The sequence below is a fragment of the Brachionichthys hirsutus genome, chromosome 15 (genome assembly GCF_040956055.1).
Source record: "Brachionichthys hirsutus isolate HB-005 chromosome 15, CSIRO-AGI_Bhir_v1, whole genome shotgun sequence".
Taxonomy (NCBI): domain Eukaryota; kingdom Metazoa; phylum Chordata; class Actinopteri; order Lophiiformes; family Brachionichthyidae; genus Brachionichthys; species Brachionichthys hirsutus.
Genome location: NC_090911.1, coordinates 11,329,236 through 11,344,671, shown reverse-complemented (window position 1 = coordinate 11,344,671; position 15,436 = coordinate 11,329,236). Strand labels below are relative to the sequence as shown.

The 15,436-nt window shown below is 49.0% G+C and overlaps 2 protein-coding genes across 2 annotated transcripts; both read right to left on the bottom strand.

Annotated features, from left to right (window-relative positions):
* Window positions 1–177: 177 nt before the first annotated feature.
* Window positions 178–2,106, bottom strand: tada1 (transcriptional adaptor 1). The gene is given in 9 exon segments (XM_068749258.1): window positions 178–344; window positions 459–615; window positions 684–835; window positions 916–1,103; window positions 1,106–1,127; window positions 1,203–1,297; window positions 1,380–1,445; window positions 1,522–1,613; window positions 2,033–2,106. Coding segments are annotated over 9 exon segments (999 nt in total). The 3' UTR covers window positions 178–191.
* Window positions 2,107–7,268: 5,162 nt separating this feature from the next.
* Window positions 7,269–13,546, bottom strand: LOC137904450 (angiopoietin-related protein 1-like). Its single transcript, XM_068748631.1, has 5 exons — window positions 13,411–13,546; window positions 10,299–11,129; window positions 9,020–9,213; window positions 7,720–7,990; window positions 7,269–7,456 (listed from the first exon to the last, which is right to left on the bottom strand). Exons 2-5 carry the CDS (start codon window positions 11,092–11,094, stop codon window positions 7,269–7,271), a joined length of 1,449 nt encoding a protein of 482 aa, XP_068604732.1. The 5' UTR covers window positions 11,095–11,129; window positions 13,411–13,546.
* Window positions 13,547–15,436: the final 1,890 nt, after the last annotated feature.

The following is a 15,436-nucleotide window of genomic DNA, read 5'->3' as shown; positions in this document are numbered from 1 at the left end:
TTCGAGACGACAGCTGGTCGACGCCCACCAGGCCGAGGAAACAGGCACACACGAAGCAGCTGCTGCGCTAATTAGAGCAGCCGGCCCCGCTCCGTGTCCCCCCCCCCCACATCCGTGTCCACATGGGGATTATCTCGCGTTCGTCTCCTGATGGCGTCCACAGATAACATTCAGTCATGAGTCGGCGACTCTCAGCTGGCGAGCACGCCGTCTTTGGCCGAGAGGCGCTGCCGGTGGACGCCGTCCTGCTCCAGCTCCTCGTGGCTCGGGTGCCAGAGTCGGGACAGGATGCGCTCCGTGTTCAGGGCGCGCATGGTGTGGGAGGGCATCACGCCGTGGTGGACCTGCAAGGGAGGCGGGCGTCAAACCGCAGTTCAATAGCACGACGGCGTGGGGGGGGGGGGGGGATTAAAAACAAGAGCCTGGTTGGTCGGCAAAGAAAACGAAATCTCCCTCACCTGTAAAGCCTCCAGGAGATCAAACATGCTGATCGGGGGGAGGGGCGCTGGGGGCACGTCGGCGGAACAGGCCAACAGGTGAACGGCTTGTTGCTCCGCCTCATCGGGCGACACCAGCGGAGGGACGCCGGCGGGCAGGGACGCACTCGGGGGCGGGCTGAGAGAAGGAAAAGGTGAGAGTCTCTCCCCGAGAACCCCCCCCCCGGCGCGGCGCTTCCTTCCTACCACTCGGTGGCGCCGCGGTAGGCGGCGAGGCTGTGCTTCAGATACGGCTGCGGCGTGACGTCGCTGCCGAAGGCGTAGGGGAAGCGACCGTCCCGTAACCGATACGCCTTCCTCCGGGTGACCACGGCGGTCAGGACGTCCTTCAGGTGGAGCTGGAAACGAACGGAGACATTCGGTCACGGCCGACCGAGGGACGTTAGCCAATCCGCGAGGGACGCCGGAGCTCGCTCGCCTCGACGGCGTGGACCACGGCGCCGACGGAATCTTCGGCGATGTTATCCAGGCCCAGCTCGAAGGCCGCCACCATCATGCGGGCCTCCAGCTGGCTCCGCGTGGGCAGCAGCAGCGTGTGGGCGCTGAGGCGCAGCTCCTCGTCTTCGGGGGCCGCCTCGCGCGGGCTGAAGGGCCGGGCGGCGCTCAGGGGTTCTGAGGCTGGAAACGATGCTGGGGGGGGGAGACGCAGGTCAAATGAAACGCAACGCGATTGGACGAGAGCAGCGGTCACCGCGCGGCCATTACATCGAATTTCTGTCGGGAGGAGCATTTCTTCTTCCCTTTCGGTTTGCCGGGCTTCGAAGCGGAGCCACCTTGCCACTGCAGCGGTCCAGCGCCCTCTGCAGGACACAAAGTATTATATATTGTTGTTAATATAATAATATTTTTTTTGTAGCGGGGGGGGGAATAAGGTGACTGTACCCGGTGTGGAGACGATGATTTGGCAGCGTGTGAGGATGGCCAGGAGGAAGTCGTTGTGGACGTGGACTGCAGACGGAGGAGGACGGAGACAATCAGGGACGCCTTCCCGGTGACTTTTATTTCTCGTGCATACGATACTAACCGTTCTCCTGAGCCAGCAGCCGGCGAGCCTCGACGTCGAACTCCTCTTTGCTGATCTTCTGCTTGAACCAGAGTTTCAAGTTTGCCCAATAACTATAAAAAAAAAAGATCAATACGGGACAGACTTTAGTCACAACACTTCATACGTGTTAGATTTAATCAGGAATGTTCGCGCCATGTCTTTCGATTAAACAGTTGTTTGATGCTAGCGAATGAAAACCATTTTTTCCCCACAGGAAGTCAACATAAATATATACTTAAACGGACGTCCCACGATAATAGCGTTGATATATAATATATATCACGTGTTCCGTTTGTGTGACGTATCACACAGGAAATAATGAATGGCTGCACGTAAATGGCTTCCTGATTAACAATGCTATGAATAAATTGCTGCAAATATTAGCACGAGTTAGCCACCAGCTAATTTGGGAGATTTGCTAACAAGTTGAAAATGACTTTGCGTTCAACACCCGCAAACAGAAGTCACGCACATTCCTCGGCCTACTTACTGCTTCACGTTGTCGCCAATCGCCTCAGTTAAATTCTTCTTCGCAATCTCCAGCTCGCTAGCATGAGCTGCCATGTTGTTCATGGTCGTTTGGTGACGTCATCACCAGGCGACGCCAAGTGCGACTTCCAAGTGTTCACCAACAGGATGAATAAAGTTAACAAAGTCTCACATATTAACATTAAATCGACCTGAAACCGTATTTACGACAACAACAACAACAACAACAATAAGAATACAGTAGTTTGAAATCATTTAACGGTATCACATTTCCAGACAGAACAATAATTTTACTGTTAATATTGCAGTTATTGTACCACCACTAGATGGCGCCATAGGTTGATTTAAATTCTCTCCCTGTTTGGCGCAAGATAGCTGATTATAAAGTAAATTAAAGAATCCATTTGACATTTTACATGCAGATATTGACAAATTTCGAGTAAAAGTATATAAGAAATGTACATTAAAGGCAGGAATTGCTGCTCATCATGGGTTAAGCCATTCATCATTATTTATTTTTCCCCACAGTATTTATAGATTTTATATTAGATTTAACATGTTTAGTTAAGCTGAGTTTAGTTTAATCTTACATAAAAACAAGATGATGTGAGACCAAAACAGGCAGAAGCAAAATCTTCTGAACATGAAATGAGCTGAGGTGATACAGAATCGAATTCATCCCGAGGTGTAGGTTTGATAACGAGAATGTCACAGAAAAAATAAAGCTTCCAAAAGGAATGTCTCACTATTAACTTTAAAAGATCTTGTGCCATTTTTCTACTCGTTAAAGTTGATTTTTTTTTTTTGCTAACTCAGTCCTTAAATGCTCCTTGAACTCATTCCAAAATAGCAGAAAGTCCTTTAAAAAAAAAAAAAACAGAAAAAGCTGTCATTGAAATGGATCGCATCGTATTTTAACCATTCCTGGCCGGTGTAAAAACTACCGCTGCTTTAGAATGCAGCAGCTGAAAAGTGAGTTACGAAGCAATAAAGTGATCAGACAGGATATTTCACGTTATGTCATCATAACGGTAAATCTACCCGTGAAATCCAGGACTTGTGGAAAAAATGAACTAATAGTACTTGAAGCTCAGTCAGGGTTGGCTAAAACAGGATTCAACTTCAGTGTCCTTTGGCGTGGCCTTAATTTAGCTTGACACATCGACTCCTGGATATGTTTCCCAGAAATCTTTAATTTACATGAAGCTTTTCCATCTTTCTCTACCTTGTTTCATTTCTGTGCTATTATTTCTGTGTTTGCCGTAACTTTTCTCTCTCCCTCAAGTAAATCTATAAGCCTGCCAAATATTTCCTTTGATACCTTTCATACTGAATTTATCATTAAAAGGTTAAACAAATCACCTTAATTATTGTTCGTCTCCCCTGGACTGGGGTGTTAAACCTCTCTGCGGTTGCTTTGGCTCTCGTCTCTGCAGGTTTATACGAAGAGGCCCTTTTGTTATTCCCTGTTGTAATTATGGCGTAATAACCGCTGAGTAGTCGAGGCTCCACTTAAAGCCTGGGACAGACAACCGTGACTCACACCATTCATCACAATATGTGGAGTCGTATATCCATAGTCTGCCATCCTGCTGACTCGGCAGCGTTGACGGGTCACGTGTCCTCTCCAGAGCTGCATTTGAGATACTACTTTCCATGTTTGAATGTGGGACAAACAACATTTCCAATGCCAACCACACGAACAATGAAAACCATCTGACTTTAGCGGCCGCTAATGGATGTATTTAGCAGACGTCATATCTGTCAGCAAGGCAGCCGAGACCCAAGAGGCACACGTCTAATGCCCCCCCCCGCCCCCTTGTTCCATTGTTTATTATCTCTGGGCTGTGATCGGCTCGAAGATTTAAAGGGGGAAAAACCTCATTAACATTTTTCCCAGTTGCAACGCTCGCCTCGGAGCAAACGCGGGAGAATGGAAACTGCAGCCGAGCCTTCCCAGATCCATCCAGACGGTGATCCATGTTCAGCTGTTGTTTGTTAAACTGTAAATCAGGGTAGTCGGGAAACAAACCTGGTTACAGACGACGGCGTTTCACTGTTCCAGTTCCAAGCAAAAAAAAAAAAAAAAATGTCACGCCGTTTATTTTTAAAGAAAACAGCTCTGCATCCTGCCTCTTGATCTGTTTGATTTACCCTTAAATAGCCGGGGGGGCTAATGAGTCACTCTGCCACCCCCCCCCACCCTAACAGCAGATGTCTTTTAGCAAACAGCAGAAGAGCCCAGCTTCTTACAGAAATCTTCCGAGCCCGGTGCCACTTTGGGGGCTGAAACCCAGAGACAGCGAAGCGTCACTCGTTGACAAAGAGGTTCTTTCACATCCGCAACCTGCAGCAGTTCTCAGAAGACCACACGGCATCAGCGCCCGACCATCCCCGGGCTGCTAGCCCGAGTGTGGTCCCCCCCCCCCCCCCCCACCCGGGACAGGGGCCAAGGATGTCACCATCTCTGTTCCAACATTTGACTGAGCAGATATTTTGCTTCTGCGGGCTGACTATGCATTCCCAGTAAGCCATGAAGTTGTATAAAATGTGAGAGGTCAGTGTCTGGCAGGCAGATTTATTGAAAGACTTCATTTACAGCTCCGGCGGTGACGGAGTGCCCCCCCCCCCCCCCCCCCCCCGATGTCATAGATGCTGGCTGGTAAAAAACACTCTCGATGAGTCTCTGGACAGGCCCTCGGCCATTCCAGCTGTGTAGAAAAGATGACAGATTTAAACAATTCAAATGTTCCGACCAAACATAAATGAAGAAAAGAGCCGTCTGTCATTGTAGCACGTCAGTCAAGTGGCTGCAGCAGCAACAGGCTAATGCTAGCGCAAAGTGCCAACCAAGACTGAACGTCACCGCCAACCCAAACACTGCAGGAGGAAATTCTACACAACCTGGTGGAAGGATGACGTTGGGTCAGAAAACAGCAAACTTTGAGTCATCAAATTCATTCGTTTCATCAGCCACCACCACCACCACCACCAGGGAGTGCTATTCCAAGCAATACACAAGCAAGTTACTAGCAGAACAAAGTTGCTTTATTAAAATCTCCCAGCTGGCCAGTGAGAGTTTTGAGGCAGGTTATATTTATGGTTGGATGTGAGAGGCTTAAGAGGAAGTTTTTTTGTGGGGGTTGGACATTTCCCAAAGCTTTCCAAGCTTCCTCTTGCTGCTCTTTCCAACAACAAATATTATGTTTGTTTTTGGAACAATTTAATACATAGCAAAAAAAAAGTCCTGGACTGATGACTCGCCCTTACCTAGTCGTCATCCACAAAATGTGTTCCCAATTGTAATAAGATGCCTCTGGAGCGTATTCATCTGCTGCCTCAGGACTTTCCACGCCAAGACAAAGCGCACACACAACCATGCATATCTGAGGGCTGGGATTTTCCTCCCTTGAAGGGTTTCGACAAATCCCCAGGGAACACGTGAATCATTCAACGACAGGACATTAAAAAAAAAAAAAAAATCTAGATCGGGAACATTTGTTACAAAATCTTGGGGATCTTTCAATTTGATGATGTTTGAAAAACCCCTATTTAAGGACCACCTTTGAAAAAAATGCTTTATAATTTCAATGGGAAAAGAATCTTTGCCATCAAAAAGTGTATCGACTTCAAACATTTGTCCTGACTACACAGAGAAGATTGCGTGCGGAATGTGCATGAAAGATTTAAAATAAAATAAAAAGTACTAAGCCGAGTGGTATTTATGACTTGGATAGCCGAATAAACTAACAATGCGGTTCCTTTGAAGTCAAGTCAAGACAACGTGACCCTAAAATGTGCTCCAAATATGGCAAAACTAGTATTTTAAGCCATTGGTTTCAACTTTTACTGCTCTTCAGTTTTAGCATGATAAAACCATTTTTATTAGATGCCTCCTTCTTGGTTTTTTTTTTTTTAATGTCCCGCCAGCATCCTGCCTTTGTTGTGTTCTAAAAGAATGTTAAAGAAGTGATGCGAGGGCCTCTGTGGTCAGTAAAGAACAACGACTCGACTGAGGGTGTGTTATGAGCTCAGACAGCACAAACGACATCAGATGCAGTGGCGTTGTCTTAGCCGACGCCCCCCCCCCCCCCCTACCCACCCAAATCCCGTTCTCCTGTGGACGCTTTCCACCCAAAGAGGCTGCTTTCCTTCCACGACTTTGTCAATGAAAGATATTTTCACAAAAAACATACAGTTCAAGCACTTTTGTGTGGAAAGAACGCAAATTTCTATGTATTTAAAAAAGGAAGAGGTAGGGGGGGGGGGGGGGACTTGGAAACTTGGACCGTTTCCATCCCAATCCATCCCCTCCCCTCCCTCCCTTCTACTCCCGCTTTCTTTCTCCATCCTGTCTGGCTTTCAGAAATGTGTTTCTCGTTGTCTGTCCCATCGCCTATGAATCTCAACACACTCGGTTGGCATATTTTTTGTGGCTCAAAAAAACCGCCAAAAAAAACCAAAAAAGTAATTCCACAAGTTTTTTTTTTTTCTCGCAACAATTCTTCTTTTCTCCAGAGTCATACTGAAATTTAATCAACAGGCAAATGAGAAAAACATATAAAAGCAATTTCCTTACGTGCAAGCACACGTTCAGAATGTTTGTCTTGTATAAAGAGGAGGAAATCAATTCTATTTTCTGTAGGATCATGAGCTCTTCCCTCAGGACACCTGGCCCCTTCTTTTTTTTTTTACTGTTATGATAAGTTAATTGTCGACATAAATTATCATTTTTGTTCACTGGCACTTGCACAAAGTAGTTTAACATACAGTATAAAGGTCATTTTACATATATGGATAATACAAAAAAAAATCAGTACTGGTCAAAAGTAGATAAAACATATATATATAAACCAACTTTCTTCACACCCTCAATACGTTGGGCTTTCCAAGTGTTGGAAGTGGATTCAGAATTTAAATAAAACTTTAAAAATGCATTTTCCAGCTCAAGTTAAAGGTTTCCCCGATGAGGTAGGAAGAGTTGCATTTGGATCCTGTCGTGTTTGTGTGTTGCTAAAGCTTGTGAATGAAATCAATAAATGATTTCCATAAATGCCGTGTCTCAAGAAGAGGCCTCCTGTCTTGTTACTGGAGAGAGTTCACGTCACCGACCGCCGGTCGGGAAACTCCACATTTGTAGTTCTTTTATCCGGGACAGTTGCCGATGATGTTGCAATTTAGAATGAGGTTCAAGTTTGCCCTGGCCTCCGTAGCTGCTCTCGGACCAGCCTGGCGCCTTAGTCTATGGGCCGGATCAGCATCCGGACAGCCTTCATGGAGTAGAAGCCGCCACCGTAGTCAGCCCAGAATATCCCGTCTTGAAACTTGCTGCGGTAAACGCCTCCGGTGTACCAGACACCGTTAAGATTGGCTTGGCCGCAAGCGTTGTACCACCAACCGCCTTTATGGAAATGGGCACAGTTACCTGAAACCGGAAACGAATTATTAACTCCACGAAGAAGTCACTTCTTCACAGAGGAAGTGACTCAGCAAAACGCATTCGTTTGACGTCGTTTCCTGCCGGCTCCCGAAACAGGAAGTAGCTTGCTTGTTAGCACAAATTGAAGGGACATTACCTCATTTTTTTAATTGGATGAAAGTCAATTGCTAAAGTATTGTACCTTCTAACAAACAAAAGATACCTTATAGGGTTCTAAAGGGACACAAAGGAGCGCCATGATCGCCTACCTGAGAAGGCATCCTTGTCTCGGTCCAGAGTGGTGAACTGTTTGCCGTTGTGGCTGCTGAGGGAATCCCCGGCGTTGCCCTGGTAGGTGCCGAGGCGCAGGCGGTAGCCCTCGCTCTCAGGTTCGAGGTGGAAGCTGCTGTACTGGGCGTAAACCTTCTTATCCATCCAGTCCTCCAGCTCCACCAGCAGTTTGTAGTCCCCTTGCCTCCCCAGTTTGTAGATGCCCTCCAGGCCGAGCCAGTATTCCCCATCTATGTTTCCAAAGCCACTCTGAGTCAGAGGAAAATTAAAAGGAAGGTTACGAAATGATGACAGAAAACGATGCGCAGGGATGTTTGGAAACACGAGAGCTGTTTGGGAACACGAAACCGTTTCACGGAGGACGCGGCGGGATTGCGGCCGAGCAAATGAGAATTTACTCTGTGATGACTTTGGATTGCAATTCTGTAGTTAAGACAAACTACAAAGCTTTAAAAGGAAACACACCACGGCAAGAGAATTACACCCCCCCCCCCGCCTCTGAAACGCCCAAGAAAACTATGATGTCGGGTTACACAGGAAAATGCCGGTTCATCACAAAAACCCGAGGATCGCGGCTAATGAAGAAACTGGCCTGGCCACTTGTGCAGAAATAACCACAAGCAATCTCCCCCTGGCCTCCGGAACACTTCAGCGGGCCGAGGAGGCTGTGGGTTTGCGATTGTGGATTAACTGTGCGAACCGGCGAATGATGAACGAGGCAGCGTTTCGGTCCATGGCCTCCTCTCTGGCGGCGGTGCCGGTGGTGGTGGTGGCGGTGGTGTGTGTACCGGTACATGTGGTGGCTTGTGGGGAGGGCGGACGGGCAAAATCAATGCTGAAGAGGGGGGAATTACGCTCCCAGTTACACACGTACAAGCCTGGCCCTCCCGAATGGAACGCCGGATCGCCGGGGGCCGGGCCGCAGCGATGGCCTCCATCCCCTTCTCACAGGGCTCCGATGAAGTAATCTGCACGGTGCGGTGTAGTAAGCCAATCAGTCATCTATCCAGAAAGGCGTCATAGTAACGCCTGCCCATTGAGCGGTGGAACATACCTTCCTTCGTCTTGTGTTTCATGATGGAAGGCTTAAATGTCCTTGGACAAATAGTGCTGCTGACAAGGCGCTACATTTCACAGTAAAGTGAAAACACAAGGATTCTGGCCCAGGCGGTTCCTCAAGATGGGTCGTATGACAGGACCCCCCCCCCCCCTTACTGTGTCTGCATGACAGCTCTGAAGACAAGTAAACAGAGGGACCGGCGGCGTCGCCGTCATCACCTTGTAGCTTTCCCAGTTCCTGAAGAAGTTGACGGATCCGTCTCTCCTGCTCTGGATAACGGTCCACCCCCCGTTGTCGATATCCTGCTCGCACCAGACCTGCATCGACCTCTCGGCTTCGTCTGGCCCGATCAGGTACATGCCGCTGGTGCTGTGACCGGCCTCTTGGGCGTCGAGGCAGTCCCTGAATGGGCCTGGCGGGAAAAACAACGCTTAAACACAGGAGATCAGGAAGCGAGGGATTGGTGAAAGACGGATTGCTGCAGGATTCGTTTGTTCAGTTCAGAACTGTGTTGGTTTCTTGGTACAACAACTTGAGATGTTGGAGCATCACTATTTGGCTTTTTAATTACAAGGAACAAGTAAAAACCAGTTTTACCTAATGCTAACAAACTAGCATGAGCTAAAACAGTATTTCTTTGCTTGCCTTTTGTCTTTATGGGACATTTTTTACTTTAAGCCACTCTGAAGTTCCTGCTTGACAAATTATAAAAGGCAGGAATAAAAACAGTTACCAAGAACAAAGTCAAACGCATTTATAGGTTCTACGAAAAGGAACGTTTAGAACGGCAGAGTAGAACTGAAGTTACTTTCAGGGCATTAATACACAGACCTCGTCGGCCCGGGACTAACATCTGACACTTTTTACGTTAAATCAACTTTTTCACGACAAGATATTTAGGCCAGAACCGGCTCTACTCTGTCGTCTCGGGAGCCAATCAATTCAGCCTCTGGGTTTGGTTAACCTCGAACATGCAATGGAACAACTTGGGGAAGAATCATTTTTACACGCAGCAGCGCTGAATCCTGCACACTTTATTATTCTTGGATGAGTGCAATCGAAATGTGTCAGGAATTTCTGTTGATGAGCAAAATTGCACCGGTTAGTTTTTTTTTTGTTGCTATACTTAAAGTCTCCCGTCTCAATCGAGACATTACAGCATTTTTATTTCCATCCTGGTTTGTGTTCTTTCTGTTGCGCTGGGAGGAAGAGTTCCAGCTGAATTCGCAAACCCTTTGAAAAAGCAGTTTGCGGCTGCACCTGCGAGTTCGACTCCCAGCCGGTGATTGTGAGTTTGTTGCGATTGGCCTGCAAAGCCTCGGCTATTATTTCTACCACGAGAGTTTTGGGGATCTTTGTGGCTGAATCAATTAAACTAGAAAAGCACTCGGAGAGCGCAGACCTCCGCCAAGCATCTCAGTCCCCCTACACTGTGATTTACATTGACTTTATTCTTTATTAATGGATGGATGGACGTCAACCTTTCGCTCCACTCACCTTCAGCACTGAAATTTCTTTGCGGAGGTTTCTGAACTTCCAGGGTGCCGCCCGTGGGCGACGGCCCAGAGCGAGAGCCCCTCTCCCGGCCGAACCCTCGGGTGTTGTCCCTTTGGATCTCATTGGTGAAACGTGGCACGTTGACGGGGATGTTCTCAGGAACAACCTGCACAAGCGGAGGACCCAGCGGCGTCTGGTCGCGTCTCCGGCTGTACACCTGCATGCAGCGCTCCTCCAGCGTCCCGATCAGGACCGACTGGTTGTTCACTAATGCAGACAAGGCTGCGTACCGGGCCTCCAGCTCCCTGTACCTGGAGCCCAGGCGCAGGGACTCGGTGGTTGCGTTGAGGACGCGAGTCTCCAGCTGCGCCAGCTCGAGCGAGTTGTCCCTCTTCCTGATGATCTCGTGCAGCAGCTGCATGTAGAGCTGGGTGACTCTGGAGTTCATGTTCCTACTTTCCTTTCTCAGCAGCTTCATTTCATTCACCAAATGGCCGTCCACATCCACCACCAGCTTCAACGTCTCCATCTCCCGGCGCTGCTTGGACAGGAGGTCGCGCACCGCAGCCACGTCCAGGCGCGTCACTCGGTCCTTGTCCGTCGTGGAGCCGCGGGCGGCGCAGATGGGTCCAGTGATCTTCTGCTCAGGCACCAGGAAGGTGTACGAGCACTTCTTGGCCTCTCCGTCCGGAGCTCTTCGGATCCGGGAGAGGATGGTGTTCTTGGTGAGGGTTTGGCTGCTGCTCCAGAAGGACAGGCAAAACAGAATGAATAGGCTCCACGTCCCAGCTCCCATGGTTCCTCCTCCCTTTATTACCACCCCAAAAAAAGTTCAGATCTGTCAAACGAAAGAAAGAGGAGTGCAATTTTATTCACGAAAAGTGTTGCATAGATATTTTTATTCCAATACTTCCATTTTATCACCCCGACTGGCTTTTAATTAGCAAAAAAAAACTAGCAAGGTTCTGCAGAGAGGCCCGCTTTGGCTAGATGTACCTCCTGGTGGGCCTTGTGGTAAGAGTTTGTTATCGTAGCTCGTTCCTTTAATGCATCCCCTCGTGGGTTCTCTTTCATTACGTCCGTTTCCACGTCTGTATCAGGTGTCCGGGCGTGTGCAAACACTGGGATCGGTTTTTCATGTTGTTGGAGACCCAACCCGTGAAAGTTGTTAAAGTCGACCTGCTCCAGGTTTGGGTTTGTTAAAATGTGTCAGACCAGCTTTGGAAGATCATGCCTTCCAGTGAAAAGGGATTGCGTTCCTAAGCAACTGTTAGTGGATTCACGGGTAAGAAGAAGTCATCGGGGGGGGGGGGGGGGGGGGGGGGGGGTTGTCGGACCCATTTCGGACTGGTTGGTTCATACATTTTAATTTGTTGAAGGGCTGGAGGGAAATTGGTGTCTGTCGGAACCCCTGCTTCGTGAGTGACGTTCTCTGGAGTCTATTTTTGGGAGAGAAGTTTGTGCTTTGATTATATCGGTTCTGACGGCAGGACGGATGGAACGGCGTCGTGCGAACGATCCTCCATATTCACCATCGAGGCTTGGAAGTGGAAGCGGACGTGACGACGCGTACAAGCCGACTCCCGGGTGGATTTGGCAAGGCTTGGCCGAGCCAACCAGAACAAGGCACTCTGGTGTGTGTGTGTGTGTGTGTGTGTGTGGGGGGGGGGGGGTCTCCTAACACGTCTGACAGGCTCTGCTTCATAGCAGAACTTCGTCAAAACAAATCCGGGGAGGATTTTCTTTTTTTTTTTAACGATGCCAGAGAAGGAGAATTAAAGGAGTCAAAGAGAGGGACGGTGAGCGCTCTGAATGATTTCTGTGGGCTCTTCTTGATGTTCGGTTGCTGTGAGGAGCCCCAACCACAACCAGTGGAACCAGTCCCAGAGCATTACCTAAGCTCCAACTGCTGCAGTAGCAGAACGCCGCTCTTTTATCATTGTCGAAATTGGGAAGGGGGGGGGGAAACATGCTTGTCTCAAGGGAAACATAAAACTTCAAGGTTTTGTGTGTGTTTTTGCAACACATGGGCTTATAAATAGAAGTTTCTGAGCCAACATTCTTTTTTTTTTTTTTTAATAACCCAAAGGAAGAAAAGTGTATCTCGGTATTAACGTACAGAACAAGCTGCAGTTTGTCCCGACGGATTGTAAACCATCGAAGGAAAACGGGCAATGTGTCAAGAGCTCAGAAACACCTTGGCTCTCGGTCGGATATTATTACCCCCCCCCCCCCACCCCCCCATTTCTTTCCGTAATCACAGGTCATCCCCTTCAATAGCTCGGCCTGGCTCGTCTGCACGTCTCCAGCCTTGCAATATGAGCGTGGGAGGCCCAGTGTTTACCCGGGGAGGCCTGCGGATCTCATCGGCACTCATCACCGGGTGTCTCTCTGTCACTCGCACCCCGGCTGGGCTTCGTCACGCCGGCCGCAGCCGCCACGTTTCCCGTTGACTTATCACGCAGGTATTTTCTCATCTCTGCCTCCGGAGCCAGACCTGACCAGATGCAGCCACCTCATCTATTACTAATGCAATCAAGACAGGTCACCCCCCGCCCCCCCCCCAGGGGTTGGTTTCCACGTCCCAGAGGAACCAGTGTGGATGCAACCAAGCAGCCCACCGACTCTATGGCCTATACTGTGTACTGGTCAAAGATTTATTTTGCATTAAAACCTCAAAAAACATGGAGTTTGAATTGGTTCGAAGACGTCTCAGTTCTGCAGCTTGCATTTGTGGTTCTTCTCCCAGCCATCACAATTTTGGGGTTGTGCTAATTAGCCCGAGAGTTTTTTTGCAACAGAGCCACCGGTTCGGTTCCGTCCGCTGAGGGGACGGTTGGGTCCGTGAGCTCTGCACATGCATGGTGCCCACAGTTAAAGGAGCTTTACACACCAGACGTGGAATTTAAACACGAATATAAATAAGTTCAAAATGGTTATTTGAATTCCAGTCATTCCACAGTGGCTGTTATTATTATTATTAAATGTCCAGAAGACTTCAAATCAAGCTTCTACTGTCCTGCCGGAAACATCTCAAAGCAGCAAAAAAGAAACCCAACATGCACACTAACGTCATAAACCCCGATCTCAGACATCACAAACTCCAAATCTTACCTCTGCAGAGTGTTCAGTCAGTGATTCGGGAGGTGCAGCTTCAGTTGTATTTCGTTCCCCGTTTCACGCTCTCCATTCTCCTCCTCCTCTTTGCTCCGTCTCTCTCTCTCTCTCTCTCTCTCATTGAGGAGGCAGGCCTGCCTTGCATGAAGCTGAGGCACAAGCAAACCCAGCAGGCCAAAGGGAGAACAGTTGGAGGGTGGTCCGGGCACAAGTAAAGAAATAAGGAGGCTGACGGTGAGATTTCTTTTGGGGGGGGGGGGGGGGGGGGGGGGGGATTTGACCCTGCTTTGGTCCTGCCTTCTTTCACCACAAATCCAAAACTGAAAGAGAAAATAGAATGTTTTGGATTGAAGAGGAAGAGCAAGTTTTATTGCATGGGGGGGGGGGGGGGGGGGGTCTCAGCGTGGGGGGGGGGGGGGGGGGGGGGTCTCAGCGTGGGGAGGATGACGTCAGCATGGGGGAGGACAGATCGGAGGCAGGACATTCTCAATGTCAAACGTTTAATGTTTGTGACTGAAGGTTGTCTCCGCTTACCCCCCCCCCCCTCGTTCATCGGACAGCCGATGAACGGGGGGGGGGGGGGGGGGGGGGGGTCAGAAACAAATATTGATTGAGTCTCTAATGTTTCTTTTTTCATTGTGAAATGTTGGACGTTTTCACTTCAACCATCATTCCACCCCAGGAAAACCTGCCACACTGGTTCAATCCACCCTTCTGTGCGCGCCCCCTTGTGGCCAAACAAATGTATTACCAGTAAGAGAGAGAGAGATTTCGGATCCAATATATCCTGGAACATATTTTATTAATAACTCAGGATTTGCTGCCTTCCTGTAGGTTGAAAAAATAATAATTCAAAGGAGAAGCCTGCAGAGAGAAATAGGATTAATAGTTAAAAATATCTTTGGACCGGATAAATTTAGCATTGGAGGGATAATGTAGACACGATGGAGATGAACGTAAAGGCATTTAAATACTCTTTCACGCTTCATGCCACGGACCGATTTTGCAAATCCTCTGCCCACAGCTTAGAATATCATCGTGCTGCCTTTGAGTCGGCGCTCGGGGTCATCATTAGCGTCATTGGAAGCAGACCAGAGGCACAGTGGCATCCGTGGCTGGAAGGGTGGGATCAAGTCTTTTTAAACAGGATGGGACATTTTCAAATTCCCGTTGTCATGGTCACACCCGTCCCGCCCTGTCCCCCTAATCTCTTCCTCCTCGTCCAGCTGCTCGTCTTTCTTCTTGACGTGGCGCTCGTAGAGCACCATGATGACCCCCGTGACCCAGGCCGACACGGTGCCGGCGGCGAAGATGACGAAGCCGATGATGACAAAGAAGAGGTAGTCCCAGGAGCCCAGAGTCTGGTGGCAGAACGCCCGTAGCTGGACCCCCACCTCTCCCAGAGGACGGCCCTGCATGTCGGCAGGTGAACCACACGCTGTCTGGCCTTCATCTGCCACACACACACGCACACACACACACACACACACGAAGGAATGACTCAGGATTTATTATAGGACGAGACCTGCAAGACTATAGTAGATTAAAATAGATTTCCCTTCTCCGCTGGTACTTTAAACTGCAGGTGTTAACAAATCACAGGTAAAGAGACTCGCTGGAGTCGTTTGACTCGGACCAGGAAAGCCAGATGATTGCGTTCCTTCATTTTAGAAACCCAGATCATCTTCCAATCGAATGTTACATAAAATTAAATAAAATGATCCCTTGAGCCCTTTCACTGTGAGCTGACGCAGAGGAGCGTTTCCGCCTCCATATGGCCGCCGCTTTGATCGGCTTCTCCTTCGTGTTTTTCAAAGCTTTTTGTGTTGGGGACAATTCCCACGAGGGGAAACGGCACGACTTCCTGCACAGAAAGCGGGTGGCGTTCTGCTGGCGTTCTGCTGGCGTTCTGCCGGCGTTCTGCTGGCGTTCTGCTGGCGTTCTGCCGGCGTTCTGCCGGCGTTCTGCCGGCGTTCTGCCGGCGTTCTGCCGGCGTTCTGCTCTACAACCGTCTTTGCGTG

Bases quoted from the DNA above. Each gene is read 5' to 3' on its own strand.
- LOC137904450 (XM_068748631.1), bottom strand. From the start codon at position 11,094: ATGGGAGCTGGGACGTGGAGCCTATTCATTCTGTTTTGCCTGTCCTTC. The intron at 9,214-10,298 runs GTGAGTGGAGCG...TTTTCCCGCCAG, and splicing joins AAGAAATTTCAGTGCTGAAG to GCCCATTCAGGGACTGCCTC. The intron at 7,457-7,719 runs GTAGGCGATCAT...TTCCGGTTTCAG, and splicing joins AGACAAGGATGCCTTCTCAG to GTAACTGTGCCCATTTCCAT.